Here is a 15,919-nt window from a genome sequence, read left to right as displayed (position 1 = left end):
GGTGCAGGAGGTGAATGATCATGTGAAGGCTGGCCCTGACCTCGGACGGAGCACTAACACCAAGGTGCATGATAATGAGTACCAAATGCATCCATGTATAACCATATACATCATAACCACTAACCACATAATGTACTTACCTGTAGCTTACTTGGGCTCCACAGCATCATGCAACATTATACATGACTACAATAATGTATATACTAAAATATAACACAAGTATGACATGGCATTTCAATCACATTTCATTTAAAACAATTTCTAGGAAAAACGTAAAGTATACATACGTATATATATAGAAAACCAAAAGCCTACTCACCTGGAGTCTGCGCTACAACTCCCTAGCACAAATATCAAGGCGTCACAAACGATTGCCGCCTATGACTAAGGCCAATTTGGCCGAGAAAAGCCCCAATTCCACTAAAACCCGTCGGAAACCCTTTAAAGGGTGGTTCTTGATTCGACTCCATACAAGCTCCGACGCCTTCAAGGTTGATTGGGCTTTGTTTCTGGGTTCATGAAGAGTCTATTGGTGATGTTGATTGAAGGAAAATGTTTCAGGTTTGGTGGATCTCGGCCAAAGGTCCTCATGGCGCCCATGGTTCCGTCGGGATGTTTTCCTCAAAATACAACCAAATTCATTATAATTTTAGGTGGAAAAGGAAGGGGGAGGGTAGTGGAATGTTTTCCAGGTGATGAATGGCGGCGATTTGCCGGAAAAATCGCCTGCAAAGGCGTTGGAAGGTGTGGAGAAGCCGGGTTGGGCATGGGTCAAGGAGAACCGGGCAGGTTCCCCTCCTCCTTCTCCTCCCTCTTTTCCCTCCTTTTTCTCCTCCCTCATTTCCCTCCTTTTTCTCTCTTCCCATTGATCACTTTCTCTTTCTCTTCTTTCTCATTAGTCCGGTTCCCCCCTTTCTCTCCTTTATATTTCATCTCCACCATCCAACACTCTTACCTTTTAATCTGGGCCACACACGTGGCTTTCTAGATTTTGCTCCAAAAATTTGGAGCATTCTAGAAATAAACCAATTTACTAAAATGCCCCCAACTTTAAACGTTAATAACTCATTTGTTATAACTCCAAATCACAATCCGTTTGCGCCCACGCGTTTGTGGCGACGAGTACTACGAGGATACACCAAGAAATTGAACCTTACATGACATGACACGGCAGTCAACAAAAGTCAACAGTTTACCTCGAAGGGCATTTTCGTAAATTCACATTTAAAAATTATAAAAATCGTAATAATTGGGGACAGGTTCTTACAATTTAAGTACCTTGATAGTAGACTATGTTAGAAATAGAAGCATGAAATTAAGTAGTTTGAAAATTTGGAACATCAACTTGACTTGGTAAGAATAAATTTATATTTCAATTGATATGAAATTTCAAATTGGTACGACATAAAAAGCCTAAATTTCAATTGATATGAAATTGGAGGACAAAATTTTAGGCAAAAAACCCATATTTTAGTCCATAGCCCAAAAATTTCAAATTTCAACCCAAAAACCCAAGAGTCCAAAATCGAAAATCCAATCCCAATCCATCTTGAAATACTCATAACATCTCTAGAATCTCGAAAATTGGAAATACCGAAATTTCGGTTTGGGATTGGTCTTCAAATTTCCATCCCAATAATTTTCTGTTTGGGATTTGAATCTCATTTTCGGTTTGAGATCCCATACCGAACCACTATATAAAGCGCGCAACCCTCATTTGGGGTCATGAGTTTCACCTAAAAGTTTTGGATAGAAATACCCCCCAAACAAACAAAGTTCAAAAGCAATTTACGTCATATAAACAGTTTTTTTTTATAATTAATTATTTTTGTGCAGTTTTTTTTTAGTACCCCACAATGGGCTAACAATAATTGGATTCAATCGGTTGATTATTAAATATTATTTTCTCTATTTTTAAACACGTTCAAAACATCTTAAGAGGAGCGTAGTGCAGCTTATAAAAAAGGTATTTCACACGCGCATAATAATGTGATTCAATTAATTGTTAAATAATTTTTTTTTTGAACAAACGATATTATCTACACGAAAGGAGAAGGGGTGGGATGAGCCTTACAATGGACTAACAATAATATGATTCAAAAAATATGTAGTTACACGTAAGAGCGTGTATGAAGGCTAGTTGTAATTAAATGAGGAAGGAAACTCATATTTTCATGGCAGATAGAATAAGTTTTTCGAATATTGGGATATATTTTTGTTTGGATTTCCAATTAGCTTTGGTTTTTTTTTATTTTTTATTTATTTGTATTATTATTTTAAATGGCGGGCAACTGATTCACTGCATCAAAGACAAAGATGAATTTCATTAATGGCATATTGCAGAGCTTTTTGTTGTTGTTGGAGAGTTGCAGACCTAAACGGCAGAGGAGGAAGATGAAGGCATTGCCATGTCATTTACTAGTCATCTTAACTTTTAGTTGAGAATCAGTACTCTAAATCAATTCTCGTTGCCATGTCATTCTCATACTTTATTCTCATACGGCAAGATGAGAATAAAGATAGGATCAAATAAAAGTTTACGAGGAGTTTGCTCCTTTTCCTTTCAAGTCTTTTTTTTTTTTTTTTTTTTCACTCCAGTTCTTTCACAGGCCACCACAATCTAAATTAATTCTCATACGGCATGATTCATCGGTGATCCCCTACTTGAATTGTTGTTAAGCATCTGTCTTTATTTTTCATTTAAAAAAAAGACTTAAAAATAGGAATTCAATGAAAAATAATGGTAAATGCTTACCAATAATCCAAGTAGGGGACCGATTGAGGATTCATCATGCCGTATGAGAATCAGTTTAGATTATATGGTCGAGAGAACTGGCGTGAAAAAGAAAGAGGACGGAAGGAGCAGACATTAATGGGAAGGAAGGTCCTAAACTCCAATCATCATAAATTGTTTAATTAAATGGCTTTTAAATTATTTTTAATTGAAATTAATGTGGTTGGAAAAATCTTTCATTACGCTCGGAACACAAGTGGTACATTATGTGCTATTATATAAGTGGAATGAATTTTATTTTTTAAGTTGTTATTGTTTTAACACAAATATCTCACTATTTATATAGCAACGTGTGGTGTACTACTCTGTTATCCGAGCTCACTGAAAAATCTCTCGTCACATGAGATGCCATCTGAAAGAGGAAATAAAATTGTATTACAAATAAATAATAACAATAGCATTATTTTAAAGATAAATACTAAGGAGATATTAAAAACAAGATTCTCCACATATTTTTTATCACCTCATATTTTTTACACCACATTTTATAATATTCACATCAAAATTAATGTTAAATTGTGAGATTTTACTTTGAAAGAGTCTTCTTAATATTTTTCTTATTATAAAATATTACCCAAAAAGGACAACTACAGCAAAACTTTCAACGTGCAAACGTGTGGTTTGTTGGCAATTATAAATCATGAATCATCCCCCGATCATCGGCTACCTACGCGAACCATGCATCAAGGACAAACGTTATTCAGGATCCTAAGTAACTGCCTCAATAATCCAAATTAAAATCCTGAAAAAATAATAAATAATTGAAAGGGATTGAGATCAAAAGACTCAGCTGGCTATTCAAACTTTGAACGAGTATTCTTCTGCCACGTGTCACTAAACCCATGAGGGATTTTTTTTTAATTTTTTTTTTCAAAATTTTTATATTTAATGTGCATTGAACTCATGAGCTCATCATCCATGCTATATATATGAACAAGTCCACCGCTGCTCAGACATACTCTCAAAACTAAGTCTGTAACCATGGCCACATTTGCTTATGCCACCACCACCGCCATTGTCTTCCTCATCCTCCTCCCGCTGTCTTGCTCTTCCGAATCGATTTTTCACAACCATCACCACGACGCCTCCTCGTCCGTCCGGAAATCGGACGTCGATCTTTTGGAGTTTCCTTTGAATTTAGAGTATTTGGAAGCTGAGTTCTTTTTGTATGGCTCTTTGGGGTATGGCTTGGATAAAGTTTATCCGAGCTTAGCCCAAGGAGGTCCGTCTCCCATTGGTGCCAAAAAGGCACATTTGGACGACTTCACTAGGGATGTCATCGAGCAATTTGGATGGCAAGAAGTTGGACACTTGAGGTTCAATCTTTTTTTCCTTTCTAATTTATGATTTTCGTCTAACTTTTTCATTTCTGTACAGACTGTTTCTAGTATTTAGATTGAATGAATTCGATAAGCAAATAGATTTGCGGAATTCATGTCTGATTTACAAATGGTACATAGAAAGCTTACAAAATTATTTATTTTTTCTTCTAATTTTTGTGCAGAGCTATTAAGAAAACTGTGAAGGGTTTCCCAAGGCCATTGTTGAATATAAGTGCAGCATCATTTGCTCATGTGTTTGATTCTGCATTTGAGCGTCCCTTAAATCCACCATTTGACCCTTATGCCAATTCAATCAACTATCTCCTTGCATCCTATCTCATTCCTTATGTTGGTCTCACTGCCTATGTTGGTGCAAGCCCTAAGCTCCAAGGTGCTACTGCCAAAAGGGTAAGTATTTTAAAAGTATTCTATTAGATTCTTATTATGTTTTGCAGACTGTGAATCTTGATCGCATTTTATGACAAGAATAAACATGGCTCTACTATATTTGTTTGGTAAACTAGTTTGACAAGAAAACATTACCCTGTAACTAAAATCAAACTATTTATGTGTATATTGGTCTATGCTTCAAACACAATAATTTTGAAGAGTAAAATTTGGAAATGGTCCATGAACTTTCACCATGGTTTTAACGGCCTTAACATCATTGATTATGTGGATCATGTTCAGCTAGTTGCAGGTCTTTTGGGTGTGGAATCAGGCCAAGATGCAGTGATTCGAGCATTGCTATACGAGCGTGCAAAGTTGAAAGTAGAACCATATGGCATTACAGTGGCTGAGTTCACAACTGTCATTTCGGAACTAAGGAATAAGCTAGGACACGAAGGTTTGAAAGATGAAGGCCTTGTGGTTCCCATAGACTTGGGTGCTGAGGGAAAAGTTAGCGGCAATATTCTTGCCGGAGACGAGTACTCAGTTGCATATGACAGGACTCCGGAGGAGATACTAAGGATCGTATACGGTAGCGGTAATGAACGTGTACCTGGCGGTATCTACCCTAAAGGAGCTGGCGGCCGGATTGCTAAATCTTATTTGAAAAAGGAATAGGAGAGATTTTTCAGTGTGACCGGTAGATGAAGTGGTACACCACGTGTTATTATATAAATGGTAGGATATGTGTGTTAAAAAGTTAATAACTTAAAAAAATAGGACTAGTTTGGTTGCCATCTAGTTTACCTTCTTCAGAATGTTTTTTTTTTCTTTTTTTTCTTTCCCTTTTCTAGACAGAATAAATCATGTTTTTAATTAATTTGATGTAAGGAATCGTTTCATGCTTCATTTTGTTCGCATAAATCCTTCGAGTTTGTTCACATAATATTATATTAATAGAGCACGGAAAATGCAGTAAGAAAACTCTTATAATAAGTTGTAGTTTGCATATGTTGCCAAAATTTTCTATTTAGAATTCATAAACATGACACATAAGTGAGCAAATCACACGGATTACATTTTTGACCCAAAAAAAAAAAAAAAAAAAAAAACGAACGAAACTATGTGGGTCACATACATAATTCTTGCACATTACTACAACAAGAGTGCAAAGCCAGTATGCCATAAGAAAAAGAGTTAAAGATGAGTGTCCTGTTGCAGAATTTCTGGACAACATGTTGCATTGGATTCTAGGCTTCCTCCAGAGCCACTAATCTCCCAGGGCCTCCAAGGGGTTACAAGTGCATTAACAGCGTGTTCGACTTCTGAAAGTAAGGAATGAGCGTATGAGCTACTCTAGATATTCACAGGTAAGAGAGCTTTATTTTGTAAGAAACTTTGTAAGCTAGCCCGGTGCATTTGTCACATTTTAATAATAGTTGGGCTAATCATATCATAAAATTAGATGATTCTCTATAAGAACATCGCATTCACATTTCCTAGGCTTTGCGAACTATATTGTCCAATATGCAGATTGGCCCCAAATGACCTAAAATGCTAAAGAAACACCGCACTAGTGCATTCCATGTGATGGTAGTGCTAATCGAACCTTGCTTGCAATTGGCATATATAATCGTATTATATGTGATGGTATCAGGCTTCCTTCCCCTTACCAGCATCTTTCCGAGAAGCTGCATAGCCTCCTTGGCATTCCAGCCTGAAGAAAAACCATTCAAAGTGGTATTGTAAGTTTCCAAATTCAGTCCCATCCTTATTTCCTCGATCTCCCCAACAATTCCATAAGCTTCTTCAAATCTGTTTGCCTTGAATAGACCGTCCAAAAACTCATTAGGGCGGCAACCACGGTTCATCATGTTGTACAGATGGAGGGCAGCCAACAAGGGTACCTGCTTTTGCAAAGCCATCAATAAGAGAGCTATATGTGGTCTAGGGGAGCCATTCCTCTCCATCTCATAGCAAACAGATACAGCATCCCCCATTTTTCCATTAGTGCAGAGATCATGTATCCGACTAGTATATGCAACAATATTCGGCCTAAATCCCTCGCAAATCATCCGCTTCCACAAGTCAAGAGGTTCGTGCACTCTCCCTTCCACAAAACTGTTGAAGATAAGAGATCTGCAAGAAATTCTAGATCCTAAAGAGAATTTAGAGAGAGAAAGTTTCTAGAGAGAGATAGTGTTTGTGAAAGAATGATTCTCATTAAAACATTCCCAAAGTACAAAGTGTATATATACACATAAATACACAATAATGCTGACTAAGCATTTTACACAACTAACTCTAACAAACCAAAACTTAACAATTAAGCTAAGTATCTGAGTACTATTCTAATGCATTATGCTCACGATTAGTATATAGTCCTTCAATATCCTTAACACACCCCCTCAAGCTGAAGGGAGGAGAGCAAACTGAAAGCTTGTGACTGAGAGTAGCAAATCTGTTTGTAGGTAAGGATTTAGTAAAAATATCATCAACCTGAAAGAGAGTAGCAACATGATAAATGCTAATATGACCTTGAAGAACCTTCTCTCGGATGTAATGGTAATCAATCTCGACATGCTTTGTTCGAGCATGAAAAACTGGGTTCTTGGCTAATGCAATAACACTCTGATTATCACAACAAATCACAGGAGTTTGTAAAAGAGGAAAAGAAATATTCGTCAATATTTTGCACACCCAAGTGATATCAGCAGCAGTATTGGCTAAGGCCTGATACTCTGCTTCAGTAGAAGACCGTGCCGCATTGGTTTGTTTCTTAGCACTCCAAGAGATCAAATTAGGACCTAAGAAAACACAATAGCCACTAGTTGATCTTCGGTCTACTGGACAACCTGCCGAATCAACATCAGACCAAACTGTGAGACACTGTTTGCCTGGTTTAAACCATAATCCTGAGTTAATGGTGCCCTTGAGGTACCTTAAAATCCTCTTAACAGCCTGGAGATGTATAGTTATAGGAGCATGCATGTGCTGGCAAACCTGATTCACTACAAAAGCCAGATCAGGTCGTGTCTAGGTCAAATACCAAAGAGCACCAACAGTTGACCGATAAGATGTAGGATCGGAGAGCACAGAACCAGAGTGATCCAACTTAGCTAAACTCACTGGAGTAGAACAAGGTTTGGCACCAAGCATGTTTGATTTCTTAAGTAAATCCAAGGCATATTTGGATTGAATAAGAAAAAGACTGGTAGAGGATTGATGAACTTCAATGCCTAGGAAGTAATGAATATCTCCCAAATCTTTGACAGGAAACAAAGATTGCAACTTGGAGATGATGGACTGACAAACAGTAGTTGAGCTCCCAATTATGATGATATCATCCACATAGACGAGGATAAAGGTAATGGTAGAATCACTCTTGATGAAAAGACTAGTATCAGAAGAAGAAGAGAGAAAGCCCAATGAAAGAATAGCACTGTAAAATGCTTTATACCAGGCCCTGGGTGCTTGTTTTAGACCATAGAGTGACCTATTCAATTTACAAACATGATGCGGTTTAGGGTGATCAATAAAACCAGGAGGTTGCATCATGTAGACATCCTCTTTGAGATAGCCATGTAGAAATGCATTCCTCTCAATATGATTTTCTTTGTTGCCTTGTCTTGCACCCAAAAACCAAACTCATCAAGAATAACATAATGATTGTTATCTTTAAAAAGTCTATACACAGACAAAAGACTAGTAACTAATCGAGGAACATGTAAAACCATTTGTAATGTTAAAAGTTTAGAATGATTGTAAATTGAACCCAAACCAATGTTAGGAACATAAAGCCCTTTACCATTGCTAACTATAATTTTATCATTGCCATCAAAAGGAGTCACTAGAGTCAAATTATCCAGATCAGCGGTCATATAATGTGTAGCACCAGTGTTTAACACCCAATTTGGTTGTGAAGAAGAAGCAAAACTTGATGGAGCTTGTGCAATAAGGGCAATAAGAGATGCTGGAGGCAGTGCACCTTGATAAGCATAATTACTGTGATGGTAACAATTAAGAGCAGTATGCCCATTCTTCCCACAAATTTGACACTCTAGAATTGGAGGTGCAATGCTAGTACTTGCATTATATCGAGAGTAGCAATTTGGTGTAATATGGCCTCGCTTATTGTATATTTGACATTCAGGAATCAATGTAGTTTTTTATCCATTGTTGCCATTCCAATGCTGCCAAGTAGAACCTCCCTTTGAGCCAAAACTAGAACCTCCATTATTACTTGAACTTCTTGAAAAAAAGTTTGAATTCCCAGAGAACCTCCCAGAATTAACAGCATTATACCTTGGTCTGTTATTGAACCTTCCATTATTTCCACTATAGTTTTGATAACTTCTTTGATTCTGAAAGTTACCATTGCCTTATTGATGAAATTGAGGCAAATTTGCTTGAGACACGGTACCACCAGTTAGCCTTGAAGCATGAATCTAAGACTCATTATTTTGTTCACTGACAAAACCATATCCACCAGTAAAATATTGAGAAGACCCTTGAGAATTTGGAGCAGCATTCGATGATTCACCTTGACAGTAGATGGCTGACATAGGAAAGGTCATTGTAGACTGTGATTCTTCAGCTGTTCTTTCAGCAGCCAACAAATGTGCCATGAATTCTTTTAAAGAGCTTGGAGTTTCTCGAGCAACAATGACAGTGCGAATCATGTTAAACTCTGCAGGTAAACCAGCCAAAGCAGCCACAATGAGATCATTATCAGACACAACTTCCCCAGCTGCAATGAGTTGATCTTTAAAAGCCTTGAGTCTGAGCATATATTTTTCCACGCCATCAGCACCTTTCTTGATAGTATGCAATTTTGTTTTTAAATGGTTAATCCGAGCTCTAGAGACATTAGCATAATGGTCTTGGAGATTAGTCCATGCTTCATGGGCAGTCTTGCAACCTACAACATATTCCACAGCTTCATCTCCCAATGTAGCTAACAACAAACTAATAAGAGCTCTATCTTGTTTAATCCACTCCTTGTACGCTTGTGTTAGCTCAATAGTAATCCCACTCGCTTAAGTGAATACGAATTTAGGAGGACGCACTGAAGAACTATCAAAATGATCAAATAGTTCATAACCTTCAAGGACTAATCTTAATTGAAAGGACCACTTCACAAAATTATCATCCTGAAGTCTCATAGTTAACATCCCCAGTAAGCTATCCAACTTAACAAAATTCATAGCCATTGCTTTGATTTTGACAACCACACCATGATTAATCAACCACAAACTTTTACTTCTTCAGAGATCTTCGTGCTCAAATATTATCAATAATAGGTTTTGTGCCAAAAAACAACAATCAACTACTGACTACAAAATACTCAGAACAATCCACATAAGCTCATATTTCAACAAATTTTCACCTCACACATACAACGTCTAAGACAAATTGTTTATATCAGAGAGCTTCGTGCTCAAAAACTCTTAGATCACATACAATCTCAACAATCAATTGAAGGCTTAGTGCCTAGAAAATCACCAAATCAATCTTCATCTCATACTTCAACACATTTTCACCACACACAAATACAAATTCGCAGACAAATTGAATATATCAGAGAGCTTCGTGCTTCAATTTCTCAAATATAAGAAAATCTCAACAGTCAATTGAAGGCTTTGTGCCCTAGAAAATTACCATATCAATCATCATATAGCAATTAGATTCATCAACACAAAAAAAACAGAGACCTCCAACAATTCCACAAAGATCGATCACAATTACGAAAAACAATCAGAGGGACCTGAACCTAATTCACCGAAACAAAGCTTCAATTAATCGATGAAAAATTCAACCCAAACAGCTATCAGATCCGCGCAACGAGTTCTTCCATTGTCTGATGAGCAAACCAAGATCCATTCTTAGATTCACCGAACCTAAGCTCTTGATACCATGATAACTAAAGAGAAATCATGATTTTCAAGAAGATTGAGAATCAGTAAAATGAAGTGCAAGAAAGAGAGAAGCTTGTAGAGCACGATGAATATTTCAGTGTAATGAATGATACAAATACAAGGGGTTGAGCTACAATTTATAGCTAAACACCAGCTGTCAAACTTAGTAACTAAGCTAACTAAAAAGCCTGCGTGTGCAATATAACAAAGTAACGGAAAATATTACATTATGTTAATAACCGGGTCTCTCTCTGCTCCAGAACAGCTTCAATGGGGGCACTCATACACTCCTTCTCTGTAGCTTCTCTCGCTCCAACGGCTCTAAAACGGTCTGCACAAATGGGTCCTCCTCCAAAAACCAAAATTTAAGCTTGCAATTCTCAAATGGGTTCTCTTCGTTTTCTTCTCGTCGGCCATTTCCAGCTCAGAAGCTCCCAGTCAGAGTCAGAAGGTCGGTGATTGTTTTTGCGAAGAAGAACTGCAACAAGGAGAAGAAGAAGGAAGACAACCACAGCTTTGCATCGAAACCGGATGAGGCCGCTGGGCCTTTCCCTGAATCTGTGCTGCTTAAACAGGTTCCCTTTCGTTTATATTTCTACACAAACTCCCTATTTCTTTTACTCCTTTTCACTTCTTTATTTTGGGTTTATGGATTTTTTTATTTTGTAACTTTGGCTTCCGAAATTCAAAGACTTTTGAGTGCGACCCTTTACTTTTTGGCTGCTGTAGAATGCTCAAAATCTGTTACTTGGGATTTAAGGTTAGTAAATTCGTGTTTCTGATACATTCAAATTGTGGGCTTCTTAGGGGTTTCTTTTGTTTTGTTTTGTTTCTTGGGATTATTGTGTTTCACCATTCACGTATGAGCCTTGCGTTCTGAAAGATTTTATTTTTCTTGAAAATTTAAATGAAGGTGGATAAGATAAGATTTTTTGGGTTGCTTAAGTTTATTTGTGGATGGTTTTGAGATGAGACTTTGTTATGAATTGCAGAAGAAAGTTCATGAAGATGGAAACCTTCTCCCTAAGTTTGCAGATGCCGAAGAAGGTAAGCTGTCATGATTCAAATGGATTGCTGCTTTTCGAAAGGAATAGCGATTGCCATTTTTTCCGAAGAATGATTTGGGGCCTTGCAGTTATTGATTTTGTTTTCATTTCTATGCAGAGAAGGTGTCTGAATTTTTGAAGCTTCAGCTGCAAAGCGATTTGAATGAGGAACAAAGTAAGTGTGGTTCATGCTCACTTTTCTAGGTAGTAGGATTGCCTCTTGGTTTGACTTGTGTGATTGAAATGGTGAAAGAAATTGTCTTCTAATAGTTCATAGAACAAATGGAAAATATTATTTAGTGTTTAACCATGGTTGGTTGGCTGTAACTTATTGTTTCCCTTGTTGCAGTGCGCCACTATGAGCTGGTTTATCTGATTCATGAGAAACATGCCGAAGAGGTTGGGAGTGTCAAAGAGAAAATTGAAGGTTAGTTTTTCACTTCTAACTCTCTTAGTAATGTCTCCGGGAACTTCGATAGATTCACAATGAACTTTGATGCACGCAAAATTTTCTCTTCTAACTCTCTTTGTAATGTATCTGTTATTACTGAAACAAATATGATAGGTTTATCATGAATTTTGGTGTATTCAAACTTTTATCTTCTAACTCTCTTACTACTTTGTACGGTAAAGAGACACGAAACAGAAGATAAGGTCGAAAGAAGTTAAAATGCTGTGATGATGTGTGGATGTTTTGTAGTGTTAATGGTTGCCCTGCTACATGTTGATCTGTGAGGGTTTCACATTTAGGTTGCCCATGAAATAATCTTTAGCAGTTTTACTTTAGCAATCATATTTGTAGAATTTTGGGGAGTGGTGAAATTTTTTCATGAACGTGGATGGATAGCTTTTTTGTTTTTGTTTTTAACGTTATAATTTCTTTTTCCACCTAACGTGGCAGGTGAGCTTGTAATTGATAGAATTTCATCTATCTATAATTATTGCTTAGTTTGAACATTTGTATAGCAACTTGCTAACGTTCTATTCTACTGATGCGGCGTATACTTATCGGAATTCTTGTAGCATGAAGTTCCCTTACCCTTTTGAGCTGCATTTGAAATATATCAACAAAGTTATATTGAAGTTTATCTATGAATTACTTGCAGAGTTTCTAGCGGAGGAGAAAGCCAGGATATGGAGAGTGAGCAATTGAGGAATGCGAAGACTAGCATACCAAATAAAGAAAGCGAAGAACGCTTACTATGTTTTGATGAACTTTGAGATGGAAGCCAAATGGATAAATGACTTTAAGACCATGCTAGACAAGGATGAAAGAGTCATTCGGCATCTTGTGATTAAGAGGGATGAGGCAATCACAGAAGACTGCCCTCCTCCCGAGTTTCACACCGTCGGTGGAGGTACAGAGTCTGATGAAGACGAAGAAGATGATATGGAGTATGATGACGAAGAGGATGATATGGAGTATGATGACGAAGAGTATGAAGATGACGATGAAGACGGGATTATTATCGTTGACGCTGACAATGACGATATAGAAGAAGATAGGGAACAAAGAAGGGTAGAACAACTAGTGTAGGAAAACCAGGATTGATATGAAAACTGAGGGCAGGGAAAGTGACAAATATTTTTGTATAAATTTGTGTAACGTTTCAAACAATAGATTATATTTAAGTAGATGGTAGCATATGAAAGATTTGTTTTGATTTGTGTATCTTATTTGATTAAATTTAAATAGCATATAAAAGATTTGTTTGGATTTGTGTATCTTATTTGATTTGAACTTAAATATACTAAGGGCTGGTTTGGTATTGCTGTGCTTTGAAAAAAAGATGCTTCTGCTGTGCTGTGAGAATAAGCAGCTGTGAAATAAAGCAGCAGAGTGTTTGGTAAACTTTTTTATAAAAGTGCTTTTGAAAAGAAAAAAAAGCAGTATTAGAGTGTTTGGTAAACTTTTATGTAAAACAGATGTGAAAAAAAGCCAGTTTTTCAAAGCTGGGTTTTGCAGCTTCTTATTTTTGGCTTTTTTCCACCCAAAACTGTGAAAAAAAGCTGAAGCTGAGTGTTTACCAAACACAAAAACAGCTCCCAGCTTTTTTTGATAGCAGCTTTTTTCAGAGTCACCTCAGTACCAAACCAGGTCCAAACCAGGTCTAAAACTGTTGATTTGATTCCCATTTAAGTATATAAAAATATTCGATATTTAAATTCGATTTTTTTTTTTCAAAGGTAAGAATTTTATTAAATTTGAATAGAGAAGTTTACATCAAAAGTCAATGTATTAAACAACTATTCAAGCTCAAGACCATTCCAAACAACTATTCAAGCTCAAGACCATTCCAACTATGAAAGCTCCCTTCCCTTACCACAAACGAAGCTACTAGATGTGCTGCCTTGTTACAAGTCTAAGGAGCGAAGATAAATTCTACTGACTATGAAAGCCCCATTCCCTTACCACAAACGAAACAAGCTAGATGTGCTGTCTTGTTACAAGTTTGAGGAGCGAAGATAAATTCTACTGACCCCACATATTAAATTCGATTCATAAAATCGTGTATGCCGTGCATCATAAGATACCACCTAATATTGAAAGTAATATAAAGTTATTTTGACTTGTGGTTCCGAAGTAGTTTTGTTTAGTTTGGTTTAGCTTAGTTTAATTTAGTTTAGTTTAGCTTAGTTTAGTTATGTTGTCTTGCCTAGCTAGTATTGTGGTCGCACTGCAACGACATGGCTAGATATGGTTTTTGAATTGAGTGATGTGTTATTTGGTCTCGTCTACCTAAGATGACTCTATATGGTCTCACTTCCGTGATGACTTTATGTGGCCTTGCTATTCGATGGTGACCTTTCGCAGTTGCTGATACAAATCTATTATATCTATCGTTCTGTGACAGTTTGTATGGTGGCGTGTGAAATTTCCATACATGTGGTAGCCGTCTAGGGGTTTACTATTGTTGTCTTGCTTAAGCAAATTCTCCTCCATATCATTTTCTTGGTCACTGGAGTATTGTACCCAATTAGCACTTATGTATTGTTTGAGATGATTAATGAAATACCAATTGTCAAACAAAAATTCCCCTCAAAATAGTTAATTAAAATGGATAAGTTTCATTAATGTCTGATTCACTTATAACAAGTTGTTTATTTTAATGCAATCCACACAAAGCCTAAATAGCATTATTTGAAAAAGAAGCTTCTATTTTATCTATGAAATAGGATCAGGGGGTTAATATTTTGACATTTCTTTTGCACCTTTGAAATTACAATTCACATCATCATTCATTAAATGACATGAGCAATGACATGAATTATAAGTAATATAATACATAAACAGATAAAGATTAAAACTTAAAATGAATAAAACTGGGAATTTAAAACAGCAGAAACTCTAGAAGCCTATTTGTCTCTTGGGATTGGCAGCCAAAGTCAAAGTACATCTATGGAGATTCCCTTGAATTCCAACGACGTGATTGATTGTACAATGTTGAGCTATCTGCAAACGTGAACAAGAAGGGAGGAAGCCCTCCATTGCTTTGGTGAATTTAAGACCCTGTTTGGCAGATCGGATAAAGGATTGGATAGGATTAGTTATACGGACCCGGGTGTTTGACGTTCACTCATACTAAATAAGCACCAGATTAATTTAACCGGTCGGATAGGATAATACGGTATACACCCGCTTAATAAAACCAACCAAAACGTCCGGATTATTTAGTCGGGGAAGAAGAATATGGGAGAGAAAGGGAGGGAGTTTGGGGGGTGTGGCGGAGAGAGCTGGGGAACAATTATTTGGGATTCTTCTATCGTCGGGGAAGAAGAAGGGAGAGACAGGGAGGGTGTTTGGGGGGTGCGGAGAGACCTGGGAACAAAAAAATGATTTCATTTTTAAAATTTTTTTTTTTTTAAAGTTTGATGCCTCCTATCTAGTATAATATCAAACACAGTATAAATAATACGGTCACTAGTCCGATACTGCACCAAACACCCGACTAATTTAGTCAATACTATCCGGTGGCTATTTATCCTATCCGACAGAAATAGTCAGTACAGTCCGAGCTGCCAAACGAGGCCTAAGTAGTTTTATAGTAAACTATATTAGAAATAGAAGTATGAAATTAAGTAGTTTAAAACTTTAGAACATCAATTTAACTTGATATGAATAAATTGGTATTTCAATTGGTATGAAATTTCAAATTGATATGAGATAAAAAAAAAACTTAAATTTCAATTGATATGAAATTAGAGAACAAAATTTTAGGCGAAAAGCCCAAATTTCAGTCCATAGCCCAAAAATTTCAAATTTCAACCCAAAAATCCAAAAGCAAAAAACCTAAAATCCAATCCTAATCCATTTCAAAATACCGAAAACATTTTGGGAATCTTGAAAATTAGGAATACCAAAATTTCGGTTTGAGATAGGTTTTCAAATTTCCATCCAGAAAATTTTCAGTTTGGGATCCCCGAACCACCCCTAGGATATACTTCTAT

At 36.7% G+C, this 15,919-nt stretch overlaps 1 protein-coding gene and 1 pseudogene across 1 annotated transcript; both read left to right on the top strand.

Moving 5' to 3' along the window:
- The first annotated feature begins 3,738 nt into the window (after positions 1 to 3,738).
- Positions 3,739 to 5,502, top strand: LOC125477415 (desiccation-related protein PCC13-62-like). The gene is made up of 3 exons (XM_048584494.1): positions 3,739 to 4,110; positions 4,299 to 4,524; positions 4,807 to 5,502. The coding sequence occupies exons 1-3, from the start codon at positions 3,776 to 3,778 to the stop codon at positions 5,182 to 5,184; spliced, it is 939 nt and encodes a 312-aa protein (XP_048440451.1). The 5' UTR covers positions 3,739 to 3,775; the 3' UTR covers positions 5,185 to 5,502.
- A 5,161-nt stretch (positions 5,503 to 10,663) lies between these two features.
- LOC125477416 lies at positions 10,664 to 13,187 on the top strand (annotated as a pseudogene).
- Positions 13,188 to 15,919: the final 2,732 nt, after the last annotated feature.

This window comes from the organism of the source record quoted next, unplaced genomic scaffold (assembly GCF_019419815.1).
Source record: "Pyrus x bretschneideri cultivar Hongxiangsu unplaced genomic scaffold, Pyrus_bretschneideri_v1 Contig21, whole genome shotgun sequence".
Taxonomy (NCBI): Eukaryota; Viridiplantae; Streptophyta; class Magnoliopsida; order Rosales; family Rosaceae; genus Pyrus; species Pyrus x bretschneideri.
This window is presented reverse-complemented; position numbering and strand designations above follow the sequence as displayed.

Excerpts from the sequence above, each read along its gene's own strand:
- LOC125477415 (XM_048584494.1), top strand. The coding sequence starts at position 3,776 with ATGGCCACATTTGCTTATGCCACCACCACCGCCATTGTCTTCCTCATC. Across the intron at positions 4,111-4,298 it reads CAAGAAGTTGGACACTTGAG|AGCTATTAAGAAAACTGTGA; the intron begins GTTCAATCTTTT and ends ATTTTTGTGCAG. Across the intron at positions 4,525-4,806 it reads AAGGTGCTACTGCCAAAAGG|CTAGTTGCAGGTCTTTTGGG; the intron begins GTAAGTATTTTA and ends GATCATGTTCAG.